This window comes from Salvelinus fontinalis, chromosome 6, assembly GCF_029448725.1.
Source record: "Salvelinus fontinalis isolate EN_2023a chromosome 6, ASM2944872v1, whole genome shotgun sequence".
Taxonomy (NCBI): Eukaryota; Metazoa; Chordata; class Actinopteri; order Salmoniformes; family Salmonidae; genus Salvelinus; species Salvelinus fontinalis.
In genome coordinates, this window is record NC_074670.1 from 18,370,783 (window position 1) to 18,397,145 (window position 26,363).

Here is a 26,363-nt window from a genome sequence, read left to right on the forward strand (position 1 = left end):
GTGTAGTCTGGCCCAAAAGTGTGAAGGTGAACGGAAAGGCTCTGGAGCAACGAACCGCCCTTGCTGTCTCTGCCCGGCCGGTTCCCCTCCCCTGGGATTCTCTGCCTCTAACCCTATTACAGGGGCTGAGTCACTGGCTTACTGGTGCTCCTCCATGCCGTCCCTAGGAGGGGTGCGTCACTTGAGTGGGTTGAGTCACTGACGTGATCTTCCTGTCTGGGTTGGCGCCCCCCCTTGGGTTGTGCTCTGGCAGAGATCTTTGTGGGCTATACTCGGCCTTGTCTCAGGATGGTAAGTTGGTGGTTGAAGATATCCCTCTAGTGGTTTGGGGGCTGTGCTTTGGCAAAGTGGGTGGGGTTATATCCTGCCTGTTTGGCCCTGTCCGGGGGTATCATCAGCTCCTGTCTCAGCCTCCAGTATTTATGTTGCAGTAGTTTATGTGTCGGGGGGCTAGGGTCAGTCTGTTATATTTGGAGTACTTCTCCTGTCTTATCCGGTGTCCTGTGTGAATTTAAGTATGCTCTCTCTAATTCTCTTTCTTTCTCTCTCTCGAAGGACCTGAGCCCTAGGACCATGCCTCAGGACTACCTGGCATGATGACTCCTTGCTGTCCCCAGTCCACCTGGCCGTGCTGCTGCTCCAGTTTCAACTGTTCTGCCTGCGGCTATGGAACCCTGACCTGTTCACCGGACGTGCTACCTGTCCCAGACATGCTGTTTTCAGACCTGCTGTTTTCAACTCTCTAGAGACAGCAGGAGCGGTAGAGATACTCTGAATGATCTGCTATGAAAAGCCAACTGACATCTACTCCTGAGGTGCTGACTTGTTGCACCCTCGACAACTACTGCGATTATCATCTTAGCCATGTTGTTATAATCTCCACCCGGCACAGCCAGAAGAGGACTGGCCACCCCTCATAGCCTGGTTCCTCTCTAGGGAGTTTTTCCTAGCCACCGTGCTTCTACACCTGCATTGCTTGCTGTTTTGGGTTTTAGGGTGGGTTTCTGTGCAGCACTTTGAGATATCAGCTGATGTAAGGGCTATAGAAATACATTTGATTTTGGCCTTATTTGACACATTTTGGAGCTCGAAACAGCCCACGGCACCTCTTCCTCTGGTAGAGTTGGAGAACATCACTGTTCATTTGAGGACGTGCACATTTAACACCAAAGACTTCCAGCTGCACTGAACCCCCTCCTTGTGAGACATTTCTGCTAGGTGAGCTGTAGTCGAGATCTGTCTCCTAGATGGCACTGTCGCATCAAGCCATATTTCTCATACACGTAAGAATCTTCCCATGGCCGGTATCAAGACAACTAGCAGACCAAAGATCAATATGGTTTAACATTTTGATGACCAATAGTTTGTGTTACTGGTATGACAGGGTAAGAATTTAACTAAGCTCATGAGGTGAATAATATTTTGGAAGTTTATTGGAATTCAACAAATACCACATCGTGTAGACTAAACAGACCACCATACCCAAAACTCCTACACTTCATCAATCCAGTCCCCCAATGACATCAAGACCAGAGGTTACATATCTAACATTGGTATGCAAAACCATAAACCCATGGAAGCAACCAGAGTTTCCATCTATTGTTGGTAAATTCCAACTTGCTCAGGTTAGAAAAAAGAACAGACAAGATTTCACCTTCTCCAAAAAATATTTATTAAACTGTGGGGGCAGCCTTCGGGGGCAACTTTGCAGCTGCAACCTGGGGAAACATCAAAACAAGACATTAAGTGCTGCAGATTTGTTGAGGTAATTCCAGTGAGGAAGTGGGCTCTCGATCTAACAAAGTAATGAGGCCCACATCACACTGGAATAAAACAGCTTGAGGACAATGACTTCACTAGAACCCCTCAGAAATGCCAGTCATGTCGTGACAGCACATACCTAGCTCCTTGGGATAGAAACAATTTCTAAGCCATCAAAAACACCACAGGGGGAAGCGAAGCGAGCCGATCGATGACGCCACCATGTAGCTGCCAGGGAGGGCCAGGTTAGCGCATCTAAATTCAGCTCATTACAAAGGATCAAGAGGGAGAAGCTGTACCATACGATGGATTCAGTCAGCATGAAATTCCCTCTGCTTGTTTACCCTTGGATTGTCACTGTTGTTCCTCTTAGGCAGACAGATTGCTGCCGACAGTGGCTGAGCTGCTGTTTCTTTTTTACCACAGTAAAAAAATAAAAATAAGCCTGACATTTCATTATGCAGGCTGTGAGGCTCAGGAGCAAAGTTAGAAAATAAATCTCGACAAGGACAGCTGGCTGAATTCAAAAGGCAGGCTGAATGCTTGGGCAACACTGTGCTAATGCTCTCATTACATGCACTGTGGGATGTTCTATCATCAAAGTGCAGGGTGACATGTTTCAGTGATGAAACAAACTTATTTCTGCAATAAAACATGTTTGAATCGACTTTTTAGACAAGGGCCCACCGGCCTGATATGGTGAGGTACAAGGAGGCAGTACCCTGATCCTGGTGAGCCTTGGGGCTATAAAGCCTTTATTTCAGCCAAGCAAGGCAGCAGATGGCCCAGCGCTCTAACCGTTAGGCTAATAACTGAAAGGTTACTAGTTTCGATTCCCCAAGTAGACTAAATGAAAAATCTGCCAATGTGCCCTTGAGCAAGGCACTTAACCCCATCTGCTCCAGGGTCTCCGTCAATAACAGCTGATGCCTGGCCGTGACCACTGAGGGCGTCTCAGTGGAAGTGGGATACGCAAAAAAACACATTCCCATTTAACATCAAACAGGTTCCACTTGAGCGTGTGAAAGGACAAATAAGCCCCCCCCACATTTGACCAAATTATCTCACGGTCCCGATTTAACTTATTAGTTCAACTTCTTAGTTTTGCCATTTGTCTGGAGCAGGCCTGCACAACCCAAGGACTCCCCAGAAGGTAGGTCACCAAAAACTGCAGGTGGGGTAAAGAGAAGGGCTTCACCTGGCCAGCAATCCTGTCCAGATCTCTGGTTCCCTGGGCGGTTAGTCTGCGACCACTGTGAGAGAAGAGGTTCAGTCAGGAAGAGAACAAATGAATCAAACTGTCACATGCGCAGAATACAACAGGTAGACTTTACAGTTAAATGTTTACTAGCCCTTAATGTGTGAAAGTTACATATTTCTAAAAAATATTTTTTTAATTTCCCACGCTGCCTTTTCAGCGGAATGTTGTCAAGGGGTTCCACTAGCGGAACGCCTGCGCTAGAAAGGTGAACCAACAATGTGGTTAAGAAAAATAAGTGTTAGGTAAAAAACAAATAATTAGAGCAGCAGTAAAATAACAGTCGTGAGGTTATGTACAGAGTCAATGTGCCAGGGCACCAGTTAGTCGAGGTAATATGTACATGTGGGTAGAGTTATTAAAGTGACTATGCATAGACAGAGTAGCAGCAGCATAAGGGGGGAGGCAATGCAAATAGCCTGGGTAGCCATTTGATTAGCTGTTCAGGAGTCTTGTGGCTTGGGGGTAGAAGCTGTTAAGAAGACTTTTGGACCTAGACTTGGCGCTCCGGTACCCCTTGCAGTGCGGTAACAGAAAACAGTCTATGACTAGGGTGGCCGGAGTAGGAATTTTTAGGGCCTTCCTCCGACTCCTCCTTACTAACGGATCAACTCCATTCTGTACAGTAACACAGCAAAGACTACATCAACATCCCTTACACAGGTCGACTGACAACACCAGAGAAGGCAATGACACCCCTACACAACCACCATAGGATAAAATGTGCCCAACCACTTGCAGAAATTGCTACAAAACTATTAAATCAATTAAATCTGAACGAGCCTGGTAAGATGACAATAGTACATTTATCCAGATTTTATGCAAATAATATAATCAACACTTGAAATTGCTTTGTCTGTATACGGTTTTGTTCAGTGGGCACAAAATGTTTTCAACAAGGGGGGTTCTCACTCTTTCTTAAGCGTTGCATCAAAAGTGAATTTAAAATGTCAACCCAGTGGTGCCCTGGGACCTGGACTAGGTGACATACTAAAACAGTTCATATCCGGTGTTTCCCTCTGTTCTCAGTAGAGATGTAGGATCTGCTTGCTTTCCTTAAAACCTAACCATAAGGACCAATGAGAACGCCGACCTTGGCTTAAGTGTCTAGGGACAACGTTCTAACCAGCATGGTTCTACTCACCCGTTGGGGTTCTTCTCCACCATCTTGAGAAGCTCGAGGGCCTGCAGCACCTTGCGGGCCACGTTTTTGGAGCCAACACTGAAGTGGGCAGGGCACACACCGTTCCTCTGGCGACCACCATAGATCTTGGTCATGGAGCCCACACCTGCACCCCCACGCAGATACAGGTGGCGCACTGTGGAAGCTGGGAGGGAGAAAAGGGTTAACACCACTGATGGCCAGAGTCACAATAATCTTATTCCATACTTCTGCACTAAGTCAGGAAAATCATTTTTGGCCAATTTTGGTCTAAACCAATGCCAATAACAGATTGTATCTACCATACTAGACTAACGGCCTGAGCAGACAGGTAGTCCTGAAGGGAAGAATGTCAATGAACAAAATCATACCAGCTCTGGTGTAGAACCAGTTCTCATCGCTGGGGGCCAGCTCCTTGTGTTTGGCCAGCTTGACAATGTCCACCCAATCTGGGACCTTCAGCTTTCCTGACCTGGAACAGGAAAAGCACATAGTTGAAGTCGGAAGTTTACATACACCTTAGCCAAATACATTTAAACTCAGTTTCACAATTCCTGACATTTAATCCCAGTAAAAATTCCCTGTTTTAGTCAGTTAGGATCACCACTTTATTTTAAGAAAGTAAAATGTCAGAATAATAGTAGAGAGAATGATTTATTTCAGCTTTTATTTCTTTCATCACATTCCCAGTGGGTCATTAGTTTACATACACTAAATTAGTATTTGGTAGCATTGCCTTTAAATTGATTAACTTGGGTCAAACGTTTCAGGTAGCCTTCCACAAACTTCCCCCAATAAGTTGGGTGAATTTTGGCCCATTCCCCCGACAGCTGGGTTAACTGAGTCAGGTTTGTAGGCCTCCTTGCTCGCACGTGTTTTTTAAGTTCTTCCCACAAAAGTTCTATAAGATTTGAGGTTAGGGCTGTGTGATGGCCACTCCAATACCTTGACTGTTGTCCTTAAGCCATTTTGCCACAACTTAGGAAGTATGCTTGGGGTCATTGTCCAATTGGAAGACGCATTTGCGACCAAGCTTTAACTTCCTGACTGATGTCTTGAGATGTTGCTTCAATATGTCCACATAATTTTCCATCTTCATGATGCCATCTATTTTGTGAAGTGCGCCAGTCCCCCCTGCAGCAAAGCACCCCCACAACATGATGCTTACATCACCGTGGATCACGGTTGGGATGGTGTTCTTCGGCTTGCAAGCCTGTCCCTTTGTCCTCCAAACATAACGAGGGTCATTATGGCCAAAGAGTTCTATTTTTGTTTCATCAGACCAGAGGACATTTCTCCAAAAAGTACGATCTTTGTCCCCATGTGCAGTTGCAAACCGTAGTCTGGCTTTTTTTTTATGGGTGGTTTTGGAGCAGTGGCTTCCTTGCTGAGCGGCCTTTCAGGTTATGTTGATATATGACTCGTTTTACTGTGGATATAGATACTATTGTACCCATTTCCTCCAGAATCTTCACACGGTCCTTTGCTGTTGTTCTGGGATTGATTTGCACTTTTCACACCAAAGTACGTTCATCTCTAGGAGACAGAAAGCGTCTCCTTCCTGAGCGGTATGACGGCTACGTGGTTCCATGGCGTTTATACTTGCATACTATTGTTTGTACAGATGAACGTGGTACCTTCGGGCGTTTGGAAATTGCTCCGAAGGATGAACCAGACTTGTGGAAGTCAACAACAAAAAAATCTGAGGTCTTGGCTGATTTCTTTTGATTTTCCCATGTCAAGCAGAGGCACTGATTTTGAAGGTAGACCTTGAAATACATCCACAGGTTCACCTCCAATTGACCCAAATTATGTCAATTAGCCTATCAGAAACTTCTAAAGCCATGACATCTATTTCTGGAATTTTCCAAGCTATTTAAAGGCACAGTCAACTTAGTGTATGTAAACTTCTGACCCACTGGAATTGTGATACAGTGAATTCTAAGTGAAATAATCTGTAAACAATTGTTGGGAAAATCATGTTATGCACAAAGTAGATGTCCTAACCGACTTGCCAAAACTATAGTTTGTAACAAGAAATTTGTGGAGTGGTTGAAAAACGAGTTAATGACTCCAACCAACCAAGAAGTCTATGTAAACTGACTTCAACTTCATTCACAAAAGCTCAATGCATTACAAAGCAAGAATTGAACAAGGCTTCACGTGTATGCGACTACATATACTTATATTAAATAACTGGGTGGAAAACTCACTTCTTCAGGAAAGCCGATAGGGCACGGACAAACTCCTGCTGGTTGACGTCTTTTACTGTGACACCAGGCATCTGCCAGAGAGGTAGAGAACTTCAGTATTAGGTACAATGTATGAATGATGCTGTAGACTGCAACGAATGTACTGGGTAGATTGAGGTCCTGGGCACATTCAATATGTAGCCTAGCTACTCATGTAACTACGGTTAGTTATAAAGTTATGTGCAGACGATAGGATGACTCGACTGGCCCAATACTCAAACAGTTAATCTGATTACACGTCTAAACACTACTGATAACTTTTCTGCAAACCACACTATCTAGCTAACTAGTTAGTTAACTAACCAGATGGGTGATGAACAGCTTGTTTAAGCAAGCAACTAACGTTAGTTGGCTAGTTCATTCTATAGGCTACTTTCCTTCCTGTCAAACAGTGGCGATGGAAAACATGCACATCGTGATAATATAAATCCCTCATATTGTGCAAAGTCCTGAATGATCTGAAGTCCAATTTAAGCAAATAACTGATATCAGGGCAAACCATCTCACCAACAAACCGGGCACCGTTAAATAAAAGTATGGTAGCTAACTAACTGGAGTTAGCCACAATGCTAGCAATAAACCTATAAACCGAGACATGTAACCACATCAGAAATTCGAGGCAGAAATCCAGACAGTATAAGGATCACAGTTCAACAGCCGACGAGCGTAACACATTCAAATGGAAGACACCGTTAGCGCAGATAACATAATTGTCATATCTAAAATGTACAAACAAAACGCGAAATGTTTAGGCCCAATGCAGAGGCATGGGGGCAGCCATCACTGGAACGTACGTGCGAGTGCTGCATGCACATTTATTTTATTCTAAATAATCTACAGGACTCTGTAGACTTTCCGGAAAACCTGGTATTTGTTAATTGATTGTTTAATGTCTACGCGGTCAGTTATGGTAGAATAATTATCACGAAAATGTCATTACAGTTTGTCAAATAAGGCCGGAGACCAGACATCCTTTACCTTGCTTGTGAACAGCGAGAGGAAGAGAGTAAGATGGGGTTTCCAGTCCGTGTTAGAACGGGCGGATCGCGTTCGTTCTCGCGAGATATGACCTCACCCTGTACGTTCGTGTTTTCATTACAAGATGCCCTGTTGTTGAATTTCTACCCCAATCAGTGTAAAACCTAATGCATTTCAAAGCAGTTTGCAGTGCCCAAGGTTAAGGCCACATCACAATCAAAAGCATTGAATTATGAAATTGTCTGCAAAAGAAGAGGCATGTGCCCTGGAGCAGCAATAGGAATTAATTAGCAGTTTTTTTGTGGTATACGGAAGGACTTTTTTATTGCAGCAATAGGATACTAATGTCTAATGTTACTATAATCTGCACAGTGAATGCAATAACCAGGATTCTGTCATTCAAAATGATGTTTTTATTATAATAATCTTGTGACATATCCCGTCAGTATTTAAAGAACTGTGAAATGCATTGTAATATCTCATCTTATGGTAAATATATAGACAAAATACATATATTTAAAAATATATACATTTTCCTTTATTATTTCCCCCTAACCCTACCATCCCTCCCCTAATTGGAGTAAACCAATGGACAACAACACTTTGGCTTCTACTTCCAGTTTATACATACTATATACAACCATATCTTATTCTTAAGGGATTTCTACAAATAGCCTGCTGACAGAGATCATGATCAAATTCCTTTGAATTCTGCATGCAACAATTATTCTTTATTTCCCATGGTACATTTCCTTCATGGAAAAAAACAACAATGCCACTTCATTTGTTCTTTGTTATCCAAGAAATAGCTGTTGAAAAATAAATGCACTGCTGCCTGAATCACGGCACGTGTAAATGTACTACTGCCTGAAACACGGCACGTAAATGTACTACTGCCTGAAACACGGCACGTAAATGTACTGCTGCCTAAAACACGGCACGTAAATGTACTGCTGCCTGAAACACGGCACGTAAATGTACTGCTGCCTGAAACACGGCACGTAAATGTACTGCTGCCTGAAACACGGCACGTAAATGTACTGCTGCCTGAAACACGGCATGTAAATGTACTGCTGCCTGAAACACGGCACGTAAATGTACTGCTGCCTGAAACACGGCACGTAAATGTACTGCTGCCTGAAACACGGCATGTAAATGTACTGCTGCCTGAAGCACGGCACGTGTAAATGTACTGCTGCCTGAAACACGGCACGTGTAAATGTACTGCTGCCTGAAACACAGCACGTGTAAATGTACTGCTGCATGAAACACGGCACGTAAATGTACTGCTGCCTGAAACACAGCACGTGTAAATGTACTGCTGCCACAGAACAATGCCCAAACCCTTCAGTGGATAAGAGATTGCGTTCTCTGTCACTCTCTGATTTCTCTCCGTTGTTTTTCTCTGTTCATCACTCTTCCATCTGTGCCATTATGTTTATGTGTGTGTGTGTGTGTGTGTGTGTGTGTGTGTGTGTGTGTGTGTGTGTGTGTGTGTGTGTGTGTGTGTGTGTGTGTGTGTGTGTGTGTGTGTGTGTGTGTGTGTGTGTGTGTGTGTGTGTGTGTGTGTGTGTGTGTGTGTGTATTTGTACATGTTTGATTGACTTGAGTGTGTGTGTCTGCGAGTATATGTGTTAACTATAACCTTGGTCTTTTATATTTACAATGCTTGTGGTGACCTTTGCACAGCTCAGGTGGAAAGGTTAGCACTGCTTCAACATTGACACAATTGATATGTTTGTATAGACAAGACCAGGAGACAGGTGGGCAGAGAGGGTAATGACGGTTTATGAATGTGAGTTTATTCTGTCAGTCAGCGCAGAAGAATAGAGTGAGAGGAAGAGATAGGGAGGTAAAGAGCGAGGGAAGGTTTACAGAGGACAGATTAGAACTGTCATAGACTTATATTTACATTTTACATTTACATTTTAGTCATTTAGCAGGCGCTCTTATCCAGATCTATACATCCACAACATATCAGGTAATTTGGTGTTTTCTCATTTATTCTACTGTTCTAGACAGCTATATTTTGGGATTGTTATTTTATTAGGATCCCCATTAGCTGTTGCGATATAGCAGCAGCTTCTCTTCCTGGGGTCCACAAAATCACCTTCTGTTCTCTCTCCATTCTCCTTCCATTATATTCTCTATCATATTTTCTGTCATCCATTGAGCTTCCTACTATCTGATCTAAAGCTCTGACTGTGTAGGTTGGCTGTGAGTCTGTATGCTTGTGTTGTCTCAATGCTTAATTGATTAGCAAAAGTAAATTAATCACATTGAAAGCGACCAGTCACAGATTCAAACCGAAGACAACCACATAAGGTGGAATGAACTCCAATAATTATTTCAAGGCCCTTCAAGGAGCAGGACAGGAGACAACTGTATCAATTGATTATGCAGCTGTATAAAACAATTATTCCAGTCAGTCATAATTATTATGAAAACGGACAACTTGTCGTCTGGATGTCCTGAAAAGGTCAAACTAATTATTCTGAGGAGACAGGTGGCATATTACAGTGCTAAATCTGCTATTTCAATATCCAGACGCTTTGCTTTATTTGAGACCATTGTTTGAAAATGTTCTGAAATTACCTGTCAATCACACTCGAGCAAGTTCACACCAATGTCTCCTGCTCTGTCTGTCTGCTGCAGTGTGTGATGTTAATGGTCTGTTTCACAGAGCCTACCCTCTCTACACTGTGTTTGCATGGTGCTCACATCCTCAGTGTGAGTGCTCTGTCAGGTCCAGTCTACGCTGACCTTTTCACTCTCCAAGTACCCGTACAGGTCTCCCATACCTAGAAGAAATATCTAACAATCTCTCCCCCTCAACTTCCTGCCTCTGCTTCTCCCTTTTCATTTATTTTTCCTTTACTCTGTCCTCCCACCACTCGCTTTTCTCAATCAATCTTTCTCTTTAAGACCTCCCACTCACTCACTCTCTACATTCTTACCCCCTTTCTTCTCAAACTATTGCCATTGTCTTTTTTTTTCTTTTTTTATGTCCCAGGTAAATTGACTAAGAATGCTTCCTCATGTGCCCAATAATGTGTGTACCATATTTTGTGCTGCTACCATGTTGTGCTGCTGCATTGTTGTGTTGCTACCATGTCATGTTGCTACTATGCTGTGTTGTCATGTGTTGCTGCCATGCTAAATCACTCTCAATTACATTTATTCATAAAGCCCTTTTAACATCAGCCGATGTCACAAAGTGCTATACAGAAATGCAGCCTAAAACCCCAAACAGCAAGCAATGCAGATGTAGAAGCACGGTGGCTAGGAAAAACTCCCTACAAAGGCAGGAACCTCGGAAGAACCCTAGAGAGGCTCTGAGGGGTGGCCAGTCCTCTTCTGGCTGTACTGGGTGGAGATTATAACAGTACATGGCCAAGATGTTCAAATGTTCATAGATGACCAGCAGGGTCAAATAATAATAATCACAGTGTTTGTCGAGGGTGCAACAGGTCAGCACCTCAGGAGTAAATGTCAGTTGGCTTTTCATAGCCGGGCATTCTGAGTTTGAGACAGAAGGTGCAGTAGAGAAAGAGAGTCGAAAAAAGCAGGTCCGGGACAAGGTAGCACGTCCGGTGAACAGGTCAGGGTTCCATAGCCACAGGCAGAACAGTTGAAACTGGAGCAGCAGCACGACCAGGTGGACTTGGGACAGCAAGGAGTCATCAGGCCAGATAGTCCTGAGGCATGGTCTGAGGGCTCAGGTCCTCCGGGAGGGGAGGGAGAGGGAGAGAGAGAGAATTAGAGGGAGCGCACTTAACTTCACACAGGACACCGCATAAGACAGGAGAATTTCACCAGATATAACAGACTGACCCTAGCCCCCAGACACATAAACTATTGCAGCATAGATACTTGAGGCTGAGACAGGAGGGAGACACTGTGGCCCCGTCCGACGATATCTCCGGACAGGGCCAACAAGGCAGGATATAACCCCACCCACTTTGTCTTAGGTTTCTCTTAATGTAGTGTTGTGGTGTTTCTCTTGTTGTGATGTTTGTTTTGTCCTATATATTGTATTATGTTTAATTTTTAATCCCAGCCCCCATCCCCGCAAGAGGCCTATTGCCTTTTGGTAGGCCGTCATTGTAAATAAGAATTTGTTCTTAACTGACTTGCCTAGTTAAATAAAGGTACAAAAATATAAATAATCATTAGCAACCTCACCTGGAAGCCAGTTTCACGGGAGAGGAGGGGATGAAAGAGCCAATTGGGCAATGTTAATAATTAGCTAGGGAGCCGTGATAGGACATCCACCGTTGGGAGAAGTGCAGAAGGAACTTTGAATGATCTCTTAGAGTTACTCTAGGTTTGACACCTCAACCAGTTTCACTCTTGTCTTCTTCTCTCTCTTTCCTCTGCTACCTCCCGCACCCATTTGTCTCTGTCCCCCTCTTAGGTTCAGCTATGGAGCACATGTGGCTGAACTCGGTGAGTCAGTGTGTGGTATCTGTGTCGGTGATCGTGGTGAGTGTGAGGATGTCTATGGGTGGTGGTGGGATCGAGGAGGATGGAGGAGGCCAGGGTGGAGGTGGTCATACCCGGAGCGGGAGTGTTTCTGCCTGCCTGAAGTTGTGTCTGGGCTGGGTGGGGGCAGTGGGGGGTGCGGCGGGGGTCCCTGTCTCTGTGCTGCTGAACCTGAGGAGTCCCCAGTGCCTGTACACCTGCATCACCCTGGTGTGCTGTCCTCTGCTGGTCAGGCAGTTCACTGTCTGCCTGCTGCTGCTCATGACCCTCAACTCCCACCTGAAGCACCGCATGGGGAGTAGGTGAGTCAGAGGGGGGGGGGGGGGGGTAAAAAGTACCAAAGCTAAATCAAGTGCACCTGAAAGAATTTGCCAAATATTCTCCAGACTGCACTCAGGGGTATTCAAACGGAGTTCCAACAAAAATATAAAAAGAAAAACAAACCAAAAAGTGGAAAAAATTATATTTTTATGAATAATGCTAGAAACAACAGAATAAACAATTGTATTATTACATACAGTAGAAAATGTGAGAAAATCTTCTTTCAAATGATAATGACTTTATTTCTCAACTCCTTATATTGAGCAAATTACACTCATTGGAGCTCATTACACTCAATGGAGCTCATTACACTCATTGGAGCTCATTACACTCATTGGGAGGGATGGGCAAAAATGACTAATTACACAATACAATTACAAAATACCTGTCACACCCTGATCTGTTTCACCTGTCTTTGTGATTGTCTCCACCCCACTCCAGGTGTTGCCCATCTTCCACATTATCCCCTGTGTATTCATACCTGTGTTCTCTGTTTGTTGCCAGTTCGTCTTGTTTGTCAAGTCAACCAGTGTTTTTGTGTCTCAGCTCCTGCTTTTCCCAGTCTCTCTTTTCTCACCCTCCTGGTTTTGACCCTTGCCTGTCCTGACTCTGAGCCCACCTGCCTGACCACTCTACCTGCCCCTGACCCTGAGCCTGCCTGCCGTACGGTACCGTTGCCCCATCTCTGGTTTACTGACCCCTGCCTGCCTTGACCTGTCTATTGCCTGCCCCTGTTGGATTTTTAAACCATTATTAATTCGACGTTGTCTGCATCTGGGTCTTACCGTCACACCTGATAATACCATAAAGATCAATGTATCAAAGTAAACTACCAAATACGTTTCAAATGTATTTAATACAAATACATATATTTCATATTTTGAAATACAGAGCTACATTTGTAACAGTTATAGAAAGTTTTACTTGTTATGACTGTGATATGTTGTTGTTTATCTACCTTGGTTGAATGCACTGACTCTCAGTCACTCTGGATAAGAGTGTCTGCTAAATGACCAAAATGGAAATGTACTGTATATGTGAAAATTGACCAAAATGAACAGCAAAGCACACTGGGTATAATTATTGGCCTTATTTTGACGTGGAGAATGCTACTCAACATGCTTTGCAATTGTTCATTTTTACATATACATTTATATTTAGTTCATTAAGCAGACTCTCGTATCACACCGTAATGCCATTAGACTTTTGATACCAATGCAGGGGAAACCGCTATAGAAAATGGTATAGAAAATGTATTTTGTATTTTTAAAATGCTAATTACAGCTCTTGAAGGTATATTGTTACAAAATACATTGGAGTGTAGTTCAGCCCAGGGTAAAACAAATGACAGAATACTCAGAAGTAATTGAAAGACATATTTCAAATACATGTAACAGAAATACTGCCCATCTCTGCTCACTGGAGTATCTGACATTGGCGTTGAAAAGTACGGGTCACAGAAAGTGCCACTGGTTGCTAGTAAGCTTTCATTTCTTGGACATACATTTTTGACAACACATGTTTTTTCTTTTTTTTAACCAGCTAAACAGCTACTTTTAGCAAAAATGTGTTTGGAGTTACCTTTGTCTAGTTAATAGGCTATGTTAGTGTTTATACTTCCAATTATAATGTGGGGAGGTAAAAATAATGAAAAACTGTCTACCAAATCTATTTATTTTAAAATGTTGGTTAATGTTACTTCTCCTCACCATTATCATTCACCTGATGATAAGACAAGACGTGAAAAATACATTTTTGGTTAACATATGATGGGGCTCCCTGGGTTGCCAGTTTGCCTCGGCAGGGGTCCCTGGGTAAACAAGGTTGAAGACCCCTGCTCTAGAACATCAGTGCATGCTGGCTTCATTTGACCCACTGGGTTCTCTCTCTGTTTCAGGTACAGTTTGCTGGTGACACGTCGGCGGGCCCTGTGTGTGGTCCTGCTGTGCTGGGTGGCCTCTGTCCTCTCCTCCTTTGCCCAATTCATCGGCTGGAACGTCCTGGACACCTGGGGAGGGGATGAGGGATGGCTGGATGGGCTGGGGCTGGACGGCATCCCCCCAGGCAACTGGACCTCCCCTCCTCCCCGTCCGATGCCTCCCAAGTACAACCAGGACCGCTCTGTGATCGGGAAGTACCTCCCTTACGGAGGCTTCCTGTCCAAGTTCTACGTGGAGGATCTCCATAACTTCACCTATGCAGAGATCCATGGGAGCCACTGGGGGGTGTGTGCCCCCGACACTGTCCTCAGCCCCCAGTTCCTGGTCTATGTCTATGGGGTGACCGTCTTCTTGCTCCCCCTAATGGGCCTGCTGGCCATTTACCTAGATCTGGTCTGTGTGATGCCCAGACAGGACCCTGATGGTCCGGGTTCTGGCCCCCCAAAACGCCGCTCTCCCCGTGCCCGCTCCCTAGGCCTCTCCCTCTGCCTCCTTGTCCTCCTGTGCCTACCCCTTCACATCACCCACTCCCTCCTGCTTTTCTCCCCAGGCACACTGCCCCCGACCTGGGCTTTCCCGCTGGTCTCGCTCCTGTCGCAGCTCTACGGTCTGGTGCCCCCTCTCCTCTTCACCATTCCCGCACAACGGGTGGGGGCCGAACAGGTACCCCTGCCTCTGCCCCACCTGGCCCCCACAGGAGGTAAGACGGTGGGCGGAGCCCTGTGTTCAGCTGTGCAGGCGGCATCCTGCTCACTCAAAGGAAGGCTGTGCCCAGATGTGTGTGTGTAACATGGAACGGGAAACAGGGAAGGTGTGTGTGTTAACACGTTGTTACAACACCAGCATTCCCATCTCATATGTTCTAATTCACTCTCTTAGACTCTGTTTACACACATGTCTAATATGGTAATACATCGAAATTGCTGAACATCCAATTTCCCTGAAAGTTTGTCCACAAACATAAGTTCCAATCATTGTGTGTAAACAGCGCCATGTATCTTTGTGTGATTCACAAGGAGCTTCTTTGTGAATGTTTCCCCATATATATTCATCAACCTGTCAGTGCACATACTAGACTTAATTCGTTTTTCACACACTGTGCTGTTTAATTATTGAGTCTCATATCAAATAAGGTCACTAACCAGGCTTACATCCAACCTTTTTATGCTGTGTAAAGTACATTTCATAAAGTACATTTTTTATGCTGTGTAAAGTACATAAAAAAGGTCAAGACAGGCCTGATGGAAACATCTAATTTGTCAGTAGACGTTCCAAATGTCAGCCAAACAAAATACGCAAGCTGGGATCTTTTTGTGTCGGTAAAATTCATAATGTGAGAAATAGCGAGGAAACGCCTTTACGCGCAAATATGTATTTAATAACCATCATACCGAAGTAAACTTGGAGTCACACGATGACATGGTGTGTGGTCCTTCCACTACGACTAGGGAAACCATGTAGTTTATTAGGCTACAGATTTAGTCAATTATGATCAACTTTACAGGGTGGTGAAAATGCAAGTGATGAACTTCATGCTCCTTTACAGTAAATATCGTTCTCATTCTGCCATTTAAAAATTAAAATGATCTTGCTCTTTTATCCATAATAATCTCATCACCCACACTGTATCTGTCAGCTGTTGTCTTGAGCGCAAATGCTAAACCAGAGTGGGCATATTTGCTATTTAACGCAAACATTTTTGTGACTAAACCATCAGTAGAGTTGAAAATTATATTCTATTTTTTATTCAGTACATGGTAATTTAACTGCAGAAGTCATTTGTATGTGTACTACATCATCGTGCACAGTTTCTTTATCAGCAACGAGAACATTTGTTGGAAGCACATCTCTGGTCAGAAAATGCGCATATTGTTTTAATGAGGACTTCAGAATATTCACACGAAAATCTGTCGCCAATTGGATGGAAACCTAGCTACTGAGAGAGTAAATATCACGCAGCTGACTTCTTCTAATCTCACACTGATCCAGAACTAAGCCTGGGACTAGATCAGGATATGTCTGCATTGTAACATGCCTACTGCTGCTGCTTCTGCGGATGCTATAGATCTAGCTTTGATCATGTTTAATTAAACACACAGTAATAACAGCATGGTTGGCGACGCCCTCATACTTATAGCAGAGAAACGTTCTTCATGGCTGTTTTGATTAACTGTGTAAATCTAACACTCCTTAAATAAAAGGCCTTGCTCTAACTAATTGGATTGTTCATCTTCTGGCCACGTTGGTGTGAACAATTATGCACTTATCTACATGCTCTATCTCTTTCTTTCTCTTTCTCTCTCTCTCTTTCTTTCTCCCTCTCTCTCTTTCTTTCTCTCTCTCTCTTTCTTTCTTTTTCTTTCTCTTTCTCTCTCTCTCTTTCTTTCTCCCTCTCTCTCTTTCTTTCTCCCTCTCTTTCTTTCTCCCTCTCTCTTTCTTTCTCTCTCTCTCTCTCTCTTTCTTTCTTTCTTTCTCCCTCTCTCTCTTTCTTTCTCCCTCTCTCTCTTTATTTCTCCCTCTCTCTCTCTTTCTTTCTCTCTCTCTCTCTTTCTTTCTCTCTCTCTCTTTCTTTTTTTCTTTCTTTCTTTCTTTCTCTCGCTCTCTCTTTCTTTCTCCCTCTCTCTCTTACTTTCTCCCTCTCTCTCTCTCTTTCTTTCTCTCTCTCTCTTTCTTTCTTTCTTTCTTTCTTTCTCCCTCTCTCTCTTTCTTTCTTTCTCTCTATCTTTCTCTCTCTTTCTTTCTCTCTCTCTTTCTTTCTTTCTTTCTTTCTCTCTCTCTTTCTTTCTCTCTCTCTCAATTCAATGTTCAATTTGGGGGTTTACTGGCACATGAAACATACTGTATGTATACATTGCTAAAGCAAGTGAAATAGATAATAAACTAAAGTGAAATAAACAATACAAAATAACAGTAAACATTAGACTCACAAAAGTTCCAAAATAATAAATACATTTCAAATGTCATATTATGTCTATATATAGTGTTGTAATAATGTGCAAATAGTTCAAGTACAAAAGGGAAAATAAATAAACATACACTATGTTCAAAAGTTTGGGGTTACTTGTTTTTGATAGAAAAGCAAATATTCTTGTCCATTAAAATAACATCAAATTGATCAGAAATACAGTGTAGACATTGTTAATGTTGTAAATGACTATTGTAGCTGGAAATGGCAGATTCTTTATGGAATATCTACAGAGGCTACAGAGGCCCATTACCAGCAACTATCACTCCTGTGTTTCAATGGCACGTTGCAAAAGGGTTTTCTAATGATCAATTAGCCGTTTAAAATGATCAACTTGGATTAGCTAACACAACGTGCCATTGAAACACAGGAGTGATGGTTGCTGGTAATGGGCCTCTGTAGCCTATGTAGATATTCCATAAAGAATCTGCCATTTCCAGCTACAATAGTCATTTACAACATTAACAATGTCTACACTGTATTTCTGATCAATTTGATGTTATTTTAATGGATGAAAAATTTGCTTTTCTTTCGAAAACAAGGACATTTCTAAGTGATCCCAAACTTTTGAACGGTAGTGTAAATATAGGTTTTATTTACAATGGTGTTTGTTCTTTCCTGGTTGCCCTTTTCTTGTGGCAACAGGTCACAAATCTTGTTGCTGTGACGGCACACTGTGGTATTTCACCCAGTAGATATGGGAGTTTATCAAAATTGGATTTGTTTTCGATTTCTTTGTGGATCTGTGTAATCTGAGGGAAATATGTGTCTCTAATATGGTCATACATTTGGCAGGAGGTTAGGAAGTGCAGCTCAGTTTTCACCGAATTTTGTGGGCAGTGTGCACATAGCCTGTCTTCTCTTGAGAGCCAGGTCTGCCTTCGGTGGCCTTTCTCAATTGCTAGGTTATGCTCACTGAGTCTGTACATAGTCAAAGATTACCTTAAGTTTGGGTCAGTCACAGTGGTCAGTTATTCTGCCACGGTGTACTCTCTGTTTAGGGCCAAATAGCATTGTCACGCCCTGACCTTAGTTATCTTTGTTTTCTTTATTATTTTGGTCAGGTCAGGGTGTGACGAGGGTGGTATGTGTGTTTTTGTCTTGTCTAGGGATTTTTGTATATCTATGGGGTTTGGTATTGTCTAGGTAAATGTAGGTCTATGGTGGCCTGAATTGGTTCCCAAACAAAGACAGCTGTTTATCGTTGTCTCTGATTGGGGATCCTATTTAGGTTGCCATTTTCCATTTTGTTTTTGTGGGTTATTGTCTATGTGTAGTTGCATGTCAGCACCCGTGTTTATAGCTTCACGGTTGTTTAGTGTTCTTTGTTTTAATAAAGAAGAATGTATACATCTCATGCTGCGCCTTGGTCTCCTCAATACGACAATCGTGACAAGCATTCTAGTTTGCTCTGTTTTTTGTCAATTCTTTCCAATGTGTCAAGTAATTATCTTTTTGTTTTGTCATGATTTGGTTGGGTCTAATTGTGTTGTTGTCCTGGGGCTCTGTGGGGTCTGTGTGTGAACCGAGCCTCAGGAACAGTTTGTTTAGGGGGCTATTCTCCAGGTTAATTTCTCTGTAGGTGATGGCTTTGTTATGGAAGGTTTTGGAATCGCTTCCTATTAGGTGGTTGTAGAATTGAACAGCTCTTTTATGGATTTAAATAATTAGACGGTATCGGCCTAATTCTGCTATGCATGCCTTATTTGGTGTTTTATGTTGCACAAAGAGGATATTTTTGCATATTTTTGTCCTCTGGTCTGATGAAACAAAAATAAAACTGTTTGGCCATAATGACCATCATTATGTTTGGAGGAAAAAGGGGGAGGCTTGCAAACTGAAGAACACCATCCCAACCGTGAAACACGGGGTTGGCAGCATCATGTTTTGGGGGTGCTTTGTTGCAGGAGGGACTGGTGCACTTCACAAAATAGATGGCATCATGATGCAAGAAAATTATTTGGATAATTGAAGCAACATCTCAAGACCTCAGTCAGGAAGTTAATGCTTGGTTGCAAATGGTTCTTCTAAATGGACAATGACCCCAAGCATACTTCCAAAGTTGTGGCAAAATGGCTTTAGAACAACAAAGTCAAGGAATTGGAGTGGCCATCACAAAGCCCTGACCTCAATCCTATAGAACATTTGTGGGCAGAACTGAAAAAGCGTGTGCGAGCAAGGAGGCCTACAAACCCCATTCAGTTACACCAGCTCTGTCAGGAGGAATGGGCCAAAAGTCACCCAAATTATTGTGGGAATCTTGTGGAAGGCTACCCGAAACGTTTGACCCAAACAATTTAAAGGCAATGCTACCAAATACTAACTGAGTGTATGTAAACTTCTGACCCACTGGGAATGTGATGAAAGAAATAAAATCTGAAATAATCTCTATAATTCTCTCTACTATTATTCTGATATTTCACATTCTTAAAATAAAGTGGTGATCCAAACTGACCTAAAACAGGGAATTTTTACTTGGATTAAATGTCAGGAATTGTGAAAAACTGAGTTTAAATGTATTTGGCTAAGGTGTATGTAAACTTCCGACTTAAACTGTATATATACATATATATCTCTCTATATCTCTCTCTGGTCTTATTAAGTGGGTCTGTCTCTCTCCTTTTCCCTCTTGTCCCTCCCTCTAATTCTCTCTCTTTATGTTCATCTCTCTCTCTTTATGTTCATCTCTCTCTTTATGTTCATCGCTCTGTTAATGTTCATCTCTCTCTTTATGTTCATCACTCTGTTTATGTTCATCGCTCTGTTTATGTTCATCTCTCTTTATGTTCATCTCTCTCTTTATGTTCATCGCTCTGTTTATGTTCATCGCTCTGTTTATGTTCATCTCTCTTTATGTTCATCTCTCTCTCTTTATGTTCATCGCTCTGTTTATGTTCATCTCTCTTTATGTTCATCTCTCTCTCTTTATGTTCATCGCTCTGTTTATGTTCATCTCTCTTTATGTTCATCTCTCTCTCTTTATGTTCATCGCTCTGTTTATGTTCATCGCTCTGTTTATGTTCATCTCTCTCTTTATGTTCATCGCTCTGTTTATGTTCATCGCTCTGTTTATGTTCATCTCTCTTTATGTTCATCTCTCTCTTTATGTTCATCGCTCTGTTTATGTTCATCTCTCTCTCCTTATGTTCATCTCTCTTTATGTTCATCGCTCTGTTTATGTTCATCTCTCTTTATGTTCATCTCTCTGTTTATGTTCATCTCTCTTTATGTTCATCTCTCTTTATGTTCATCGCTCTGTTTATGTTCATCTCTCTTTATGTTCATCGCTCTGTTTATGTTCATCTCTCTCTCTTTATGTTCATCTCTCTGTTATGTTCATCTTTTTGTTTATGTTCATCTCTCTCTAACACATGCACACACACTCTGTTCTTCTCTCTCTTGTCTTCTCTACATACAGATAACTGCCAAAATAAAGGAAACACTTGAGTAAATGAGGGATACAAAGTATATTGAAAGCAGGTGCTTCCACACAGGTGTGGTTCCGTAGTTAATTAAGCATTAACATCCCATCATGCTTAGGGTCATGTATAAAAATGCCCAGTTTACCATTATTTTAGCTACCATGGCTAGAAGAGATCTCAGTGACTTTGAAAGAGGGGTCTCAAAGGAGCATAGGGGGTTTAAAGGGTGTGTGTGTGTCTCAGTCACCAGATCTCAACCCAATTTAAAATGTATGTGAGATTCTGGAGTGACTCCTGAGACAACACCATCAACAAAACACCAAATTATGGATTTTTTCATGGAAGAATGGTGTCGCGTCCCTCCAATAGAGTTCCAGACACTTGTAGAATCTCTGGCAAGTAGCATTGAAGCTGTTCTGGCTCGTGGTGGCCCAACGCCGTTTTAAGACACTTTCTGTTGGTGTTTCCCTAATTTTGACAGGTACCTGTACATCATTATACATCAATCCGCCATTTCTATTTTTTTCTCTCTCTCTCTGTCTACCGGTTTCTCCTCAAACCCCACCCTTAGATCTTCACAAAAAAACATCTCTCTCTGCCTGGAATACATTATTGATGGAGAACAGTTCTGGCTTGGGTGTCCATTCAATCGTTCCGTCTGCCTGAGAGCACAGTCCTTCCTGATTAGGCTGTGCTTCTCTAACCGCTGCCCACCGACTGACACGCTCAACCACTTCAATCAATGGCTGGGACCACAACGGCACAGCACGGCCCGATGCACCTCAAAGGTCATTACCAGAGAATAGAGGCCACTCCGGTCACCTTACTACCATTAACAGAGGCTAACTGGGGCCAGCACTACTGCTGGCACTTCCAATTTCACAGTGCTGGTATTTACCTGGCATTGGGGCTGTAATGTACTAATGGTATAGAATGCTTATGACGGTAGGCTATCATAGGAAGACATATGCCTGTCATAACAGGCCATGACACGTCCTAAAACAGAAGAAATACTGATATAAACGTGTTACAGAACATGAATCAGCTAAATGTTCATGTTTTACGCGTCACATCAGGGTTTATGTGACAGGGTATCATCTTCTCTGATGATTGATTTAGATGGTAGTGTTTAATCCTTCTAGAACACTATCCATTATAGAACAAGCCATTCTAGCATTAGAGCCCTGCTGGATGAAGTCAGGCTCTGATGACTACTTTCAGAGATGTGTCACCCACCATTTGCTAAATCAGGTTTCAGGGTCATTATTTCAGCTAACCTGGGGATGTGTTCTGGACATGGTGTCTCCATTGTCCTACTGCCTACAGGGTTGGTTCACGTCAGCTGGTATAGGCTAGTATAGCCCTTGCTCTTGGTGAGTCCATTACTTTGATTGCCTTTTGACAATCTGTCTTTATGACAGCCTACTGTGGAGCCTTATCGTCGATAGAAGACAAACACATCGATCCATCACGCAGTGACCTCCAGTAGCTTTTAAATCCAGCCGCACACGCAGATGAACAGGTTGAGTGCTTCTTGACAGAATCGGGTATTGATTGCATGGAAATAGTGGGGGCGTCATATTTTTCTGTGCATCTGACATGACTGTCCTTTTGTCTCCCTCTGTTCCTCTCTTTATCTGTTCCTCTCTCTCTCTACCTCCCTCTCTACCTCTCTTTCCCTCTCTCTCTCTCTCTCTCTCATTCTCTTCCCATGATTCATTAGCAGTCATGGATCCTTATGCATGTTTTTTATTCTCTTTCAACCCCTCGTCTGTTCTAGGTCTTTCTCTCCTTCCTTCCTGCCTGGGTTTTCATCTTCCTACCTTAAGCTCTCTATTCCCTATTGATGTTGTCATCTGCTGTATTTCTTCTCCTCTCACCGTGTCTCAGAACAGTTCTAATTAAAGAGGAACAGACTCGTCTCCTGTGTTATTTTTGAAGTATTTTTTTTATTTTGTCGTGCTTTGTATCTTTCCCCTATAAAGAAATAGTTAGCTATATCAACATGACTATAAAATAAACAGTAGTGAAAGACGAGAAGAAGAGACAAATAGACACAGGAGAAAAAGATAGAAAGAACTAGAGAGAACTAGAGAGACAGAGTCAGAGAGAAGTGGAAAGACAGCAGTTTCTATAGAATAACCAAAAACAACAAACATGGGAGGTGTACAGTTATAACATTTACAATAATCATAACAGTAATAATAATAACAATCATAACAGTAATAATAATAACAAGAATTAATAAAAAATCAATAAGACCTCAGGTATTTCATAAAGACAAATGAAACATTTTTTTTCTTCATATTTTCTTTTTTGATCACTGGACACTAGTTTGTTTGTTTTTGTACCTCTAGGCTAATAATGTGTTAGTATAGTAGCTTCATAATGCTTTCAATAGTCAACTGTTTGTTTTCTCAATTTCTTAAAAGATTCATTTAAGTTATCTTACTGTTTACATTTTTATACAAATAAAGAATTCAGAGATGTTTGTGTGTGTGTGTGTGTGTGTGTGTGTGTGTGTGTGTGTGTGTGTGTGTGTGTGTGTGTGTGTGTGTGTGTGTGCATGGCATTCAGAAAAATATCCATCATGTATTTTTCTTTATTCATTACTTTCCTTTCACTCGTTTTTTCCCCTCTATAAGACATTTTAAAAATGTTATCCCTTTAAGGGCATTTTAAAATAATTATGATTTTCCTTGTGTCTCGTCAACTTATGTTCCCTTTCTTCTAACTCACGAAAGGAGACTGGCACTAATCCTTTCTTTATTGGCCAACAATAGAGGAGAGATAAAGACAGAGAGAGGGAGGGAAGGAGGGAACAAGGGAGAAGAAGAGGACGAGAAAGAGAGGTGAATAGAGAGGGAGGGAGGGAGAAAGAGAGAGATGGAGGGAGGGAGGGAACAAGGTAGAAGAAGAGGATGAGAAAGAGAGGTGAATAGAGAGGGAGGGAGAAAGAGAGAGAATTCAAAGAAGAGAAACAACAGTTCTGTTCTGCGAGGAAAGCAGTCATTCATAACAGGAAGGTTTCTAAATTACCCAGAAAACATTGTCAGACTCCCCAGAACGGACGGCAAATACAATACCTGGGTCGTCTGCAGAATTGACTGAATAGTTCAGAAATACTTTAAGAGACTTTCAGGGTAACACTCTGCAATGTTGTCAAATAATTATAGATGAGCTGCTCTCTGTGGGCTGATGTGCTTTGGCAATTTCAAGTAATCAAATTGAGCATTCAAACTCAATAGCTTCTGGAAACCATACCCACCCCACTTGTTTGTCTGTGCCAGTTATGGATTGAACATTTTGGAAATTGAAGTTTTTTTCTCTTTCCTCTCTCTCTCTCCCTCCCTCTCCAATTACCACAGGGAAGGAAAGTGCTGAGGCTTTCTTTCTTGTTATCTCTTCTCTCTATCAAAATAATGACCCTATTATCACTTTCCCCTATCTCTGCCATCCTCCCTCCCTCGCTCCCTCCCTCACTCCTTCCTCCAGTACATCTACAGTATGGCACAGTTGTAATGTAAGGGCTGGACGGATCGTCTCTCTTTCAGTCTCTGTTGTGGTCTGTGTTGTGGTCTGTGTTGTGGTCTGTGTGCAGTAGTATTACAGTAGATTCAGAAGGCCACCCGTCATGGCGTGTTGGGGGAGGGGTGTGGGTTTTGGGGATGGAGGCTACAGTAGGTACTCCTTCTTGCCCTGACTGGCATCATTCCCGTTGAGGAAAGCCTCCTGGACCTCCCCGTGCTCATCCAGCCCACTGGCCTCATGGGTAAGATATGAACCTGGGAGAGGGAGAATGAACAGAGAGAGAAAAAAAGAGAGAGGGAGAGAGAGAGAGGCAGAGAGAGATGCAAAGACAGAGGGGAGAGGAGGAAGAGAGAGAGAGTCATAGAGAGAGAGGAGGCAGAGAGAGAGAGCGAGTGAGCGATAGAGAGAGGAGGTATAAAGAGAGAGAAGGTTGTGCAGCAGAGAGAGGGAGACAGGTGAAGGGGTGTGGAGGTTAGTTGTGACAGAGTAATATAATCCTTGTGACATTCTGTGAACCCATCAAAGCAATCTTTACCATATTGTTGAAGTCGTACCTGTGATTAATTATTAGTTCAGTTAGAATTAGGTCAGTACCAATTAAGTATAGGCTCCTGGGTACGATATGAGCCTGACAGAGGGAGAGGGGGAAAGGAGAGAGGGCCAAGCATGGTGCAAATAGAGAAAAAGAGGGGCGGAGGCATAGAGAGAGAAAGATAAGGGTAGAGTAAGGCACAGAGAGAGGGAGGGAGAGAGAGAGAAGGACGATGGGGAAGTTAGCTACGGCAGAGTAATATAATAATAAGAGAAAGTCAAACTATCAAACTAAAATCTTTAATTTCTCTCTGATTTACATTATCAGTTCAGAATTTAAAGGGCCAGATACAGACACAGATTAAGCCTAGTCATGCTTTTTAGTCCAGGAGTAGGTTTCATTTGTATCCGGGAAACCTGCCCAACAAGCCCAATCATGTTCAAGCTGAGTATAACTGCAGGAGCCAATGGCAGTCTCTTTGTTGATAGTCTGTCTGGTCAAGGCTTTGATTGGCACACTGGCAGCCACAGCAGGACCGAGACAGGGCCCTAATAGTGCTGTCTCTGCTCACTGATTGGTTGTAATGGCTCTGTCTATTTGCTGATTGGCATTCTGGCTGTATGGCTCCTCCCATGGTCTCAAAGGTTCTACTAATGGATAACTTTGTAGGTAATGAAGGAGGAAACAGTGGGCTGCCAGAGGCTGTTAAAGTTATGGGGGAGCGTGGGTAACTGTGTTTTTTAATTGATGTGCCCTGATACAGTAAACCATAGGGGTCATTAAACAACATGCTCCCACTGTGCACCCAACATGCACCCACTGTTTATAGCATACATTTCCCATCAACCCCCCTGGCCAAGATACAAGGTCGTTTGTCATGTTCTGGGGAGAAAGAGGAAAGAGCGTTCCCTTTTCCTTCTCATCCCCCTATCTCATTCCATCCATTTGGATCCATCTTTTATTTACTATTTTTCATTCACTGAGACAGATATTTTAAAGCGGGGTAAGGCGTGACCATTGAGAAATCATGGTGGCCTCACCTTTAATGGAATTCATATAACTTTTCAATAGTGTGAATGTCATGTGGGTGTGTGTGTTTGTGTGCGTGCTTGCGCGTGCATACATGCATGTATTACCTTTCTGTCGGACAGAGCACCAGATGGTGACGATAAGAACACAGATGACGGTGAAGACCAGCAGAGCCAGGATGCCACCTATCACAGCATACGGTACTGCACTGTGGGTCTCAATCACTGCACCGGGGTCTGAGAGGGACGGAGGGACGGAGAGAGAGAGAGAGAGAGAGAGAGAGAGAGAGAGAGAGAGAGAAAGAGAGAGAGAGAAAGAGAGAGAGAGAGAGAAAGAGAGAAAGAGAGAGAGAGAGAGAAAGAGAGAAAGAGAGAGAGAGAGAGAGAGAGAGAGAGAGAGAGAGAGAGAGAGAGAGAGAGAGAGAGAGAGAGAGAGAGAGAGAGAGAGAGAGAGAGTAGGGGCATAGATATATGTGGAGGAAAGAGAGAAGGAGTATTAAATCAAAGTCTGTACATCCCTGAACGGTGAGATAATCTACTGTATCTTTCACCATATCTGTATTATTACACACAGAACACTGGAGATTGGAATTGTTCAGACCAACAGAGCACAGAGCTCCAGTATACAGACAGCACCTTGAGTCAGAGTCAAGTCTGTGTTTACACCACAGACACTCCCAGAATAAAGAAGATTCATACAGGCTGGAGTGAAAATGTGGAGTGACCAC

General features: G+C 42.8%; 3 protein-coding genes across 5 annotated transcripts in view; 1 reads left to right on the forward strand and 2 right to left on the reverse strand.

Moving 5' to 3' along the window:
- Positions 1-1,648: 1,648 nt before the first annotated feature.
- On the reverse strand, positions 1,649-7,448 carry LOC129857248 (40S ribosomal protein S19). The gene is made up of 6 exons (XM_055925297.1): positions 7,412-7,448; positions 6,395-6,465; positions 4,553-4,653; positions 4,164-4,347; positions 2,960-3,014; positions 1,649-1,718 (listed from the first exon to the last, which is right to left on the reverse strand). Exons 2-6 carry the CDS (start codon positions 6,463-6,465, stop codon positions 1,674-1,676), a joined length of 456 nt encoding a protein of 151 aa, XP_055781272.1. The 5' UTR covers positions 7,412-7,448; the 3' UTR covers positions 1,649-1,673.
- Positions 7,449-11,836: 4,388 nt separating this feature from the next.
- Positions 11,837-14,946, forward strand: LOC129856673 (adenosine receptor A1-like). Its single transcript, XM_055924411.1, has 2 exons — positions 11,837-12,198; positions 14,115-14,946. Exons 1-2 carry the CDS (start codon positions 11,837-11,839, stop codon positions 14,944-14,946), a joined length of 1,194 nt encoding a protein of 397 aa, XP_055780386.1.
- Positions 14,947-22,473: 7,527 nt separating this feature from the next.
- LOC129857249 (cell adhesion molecule 4-like) overlaps positions 22,474-26,363 on the reverse strand; it is a 150,796-nt gene continuing 146,906 nt past the window's right edge. For 2 of the 3 annotated variants that reach the window (XM_055925298.1, XM_055925300.1), the window contains 2 exons: positions 25,744-25,872; positions 22,474-24,329 (listed from right to left, as the gene is read on the reverse strand). In XM_055925298.1, coding sequence (XP_055781273.1) covers positions 24,220-24,329; positions 25,744-25,872 — 239 coding nt within the window. In that variant the 3' untranslated portion in view covers positions 22,474-24,219. Of the gene's footprint in view, positions 24,330-24,629; positions 24,704-25,743; positions 25,873-26,363 lie in introns of all 3 variants that reach the window. The other variant, XM_055925299.1, reaches the window with a different exon arrangement.

Bases quoted from the DNA above. Each gene is read 5' to 3' on its own strand.
- LOC129856673 (XM_055924411.1), top strand. From the start codon at position 11,837: ATGGAGCACATGTGGCTGAACTCGGTGAGTCAGTGTGTGGTATCTGTG. The intron at 12,199-14,114 runs GTGAGTCAGAGG...TCTCTGTTTCAG, and splicing joins AAGCACCGCATGGGGAGTAG to GTACAGTTTGCTGGTGACAC.
- LOC129857248 (XM_055925297.1), bottom strand. From the start codon at position 6,465: ATGCCTGGTGTCACAGTAAAAGACGTCAACCAGCAGGAGTTTGTCCGT. The intron at 4,654-6,394 runs GTGAGTTTTCCA...TTCCTGTTCCAG, and splicing joins CTATCGGCTTTCCTGAAGAA to GTCAGGAAAGCTGAAGGTCC. The intron at 3,015-4,163 runs GTGAGTAGAACC...CTTCTCTCACAG, and splicing joins GTGGAGAAGAACCCCAACGG to TGGTCGCAGACTAACCGCCC.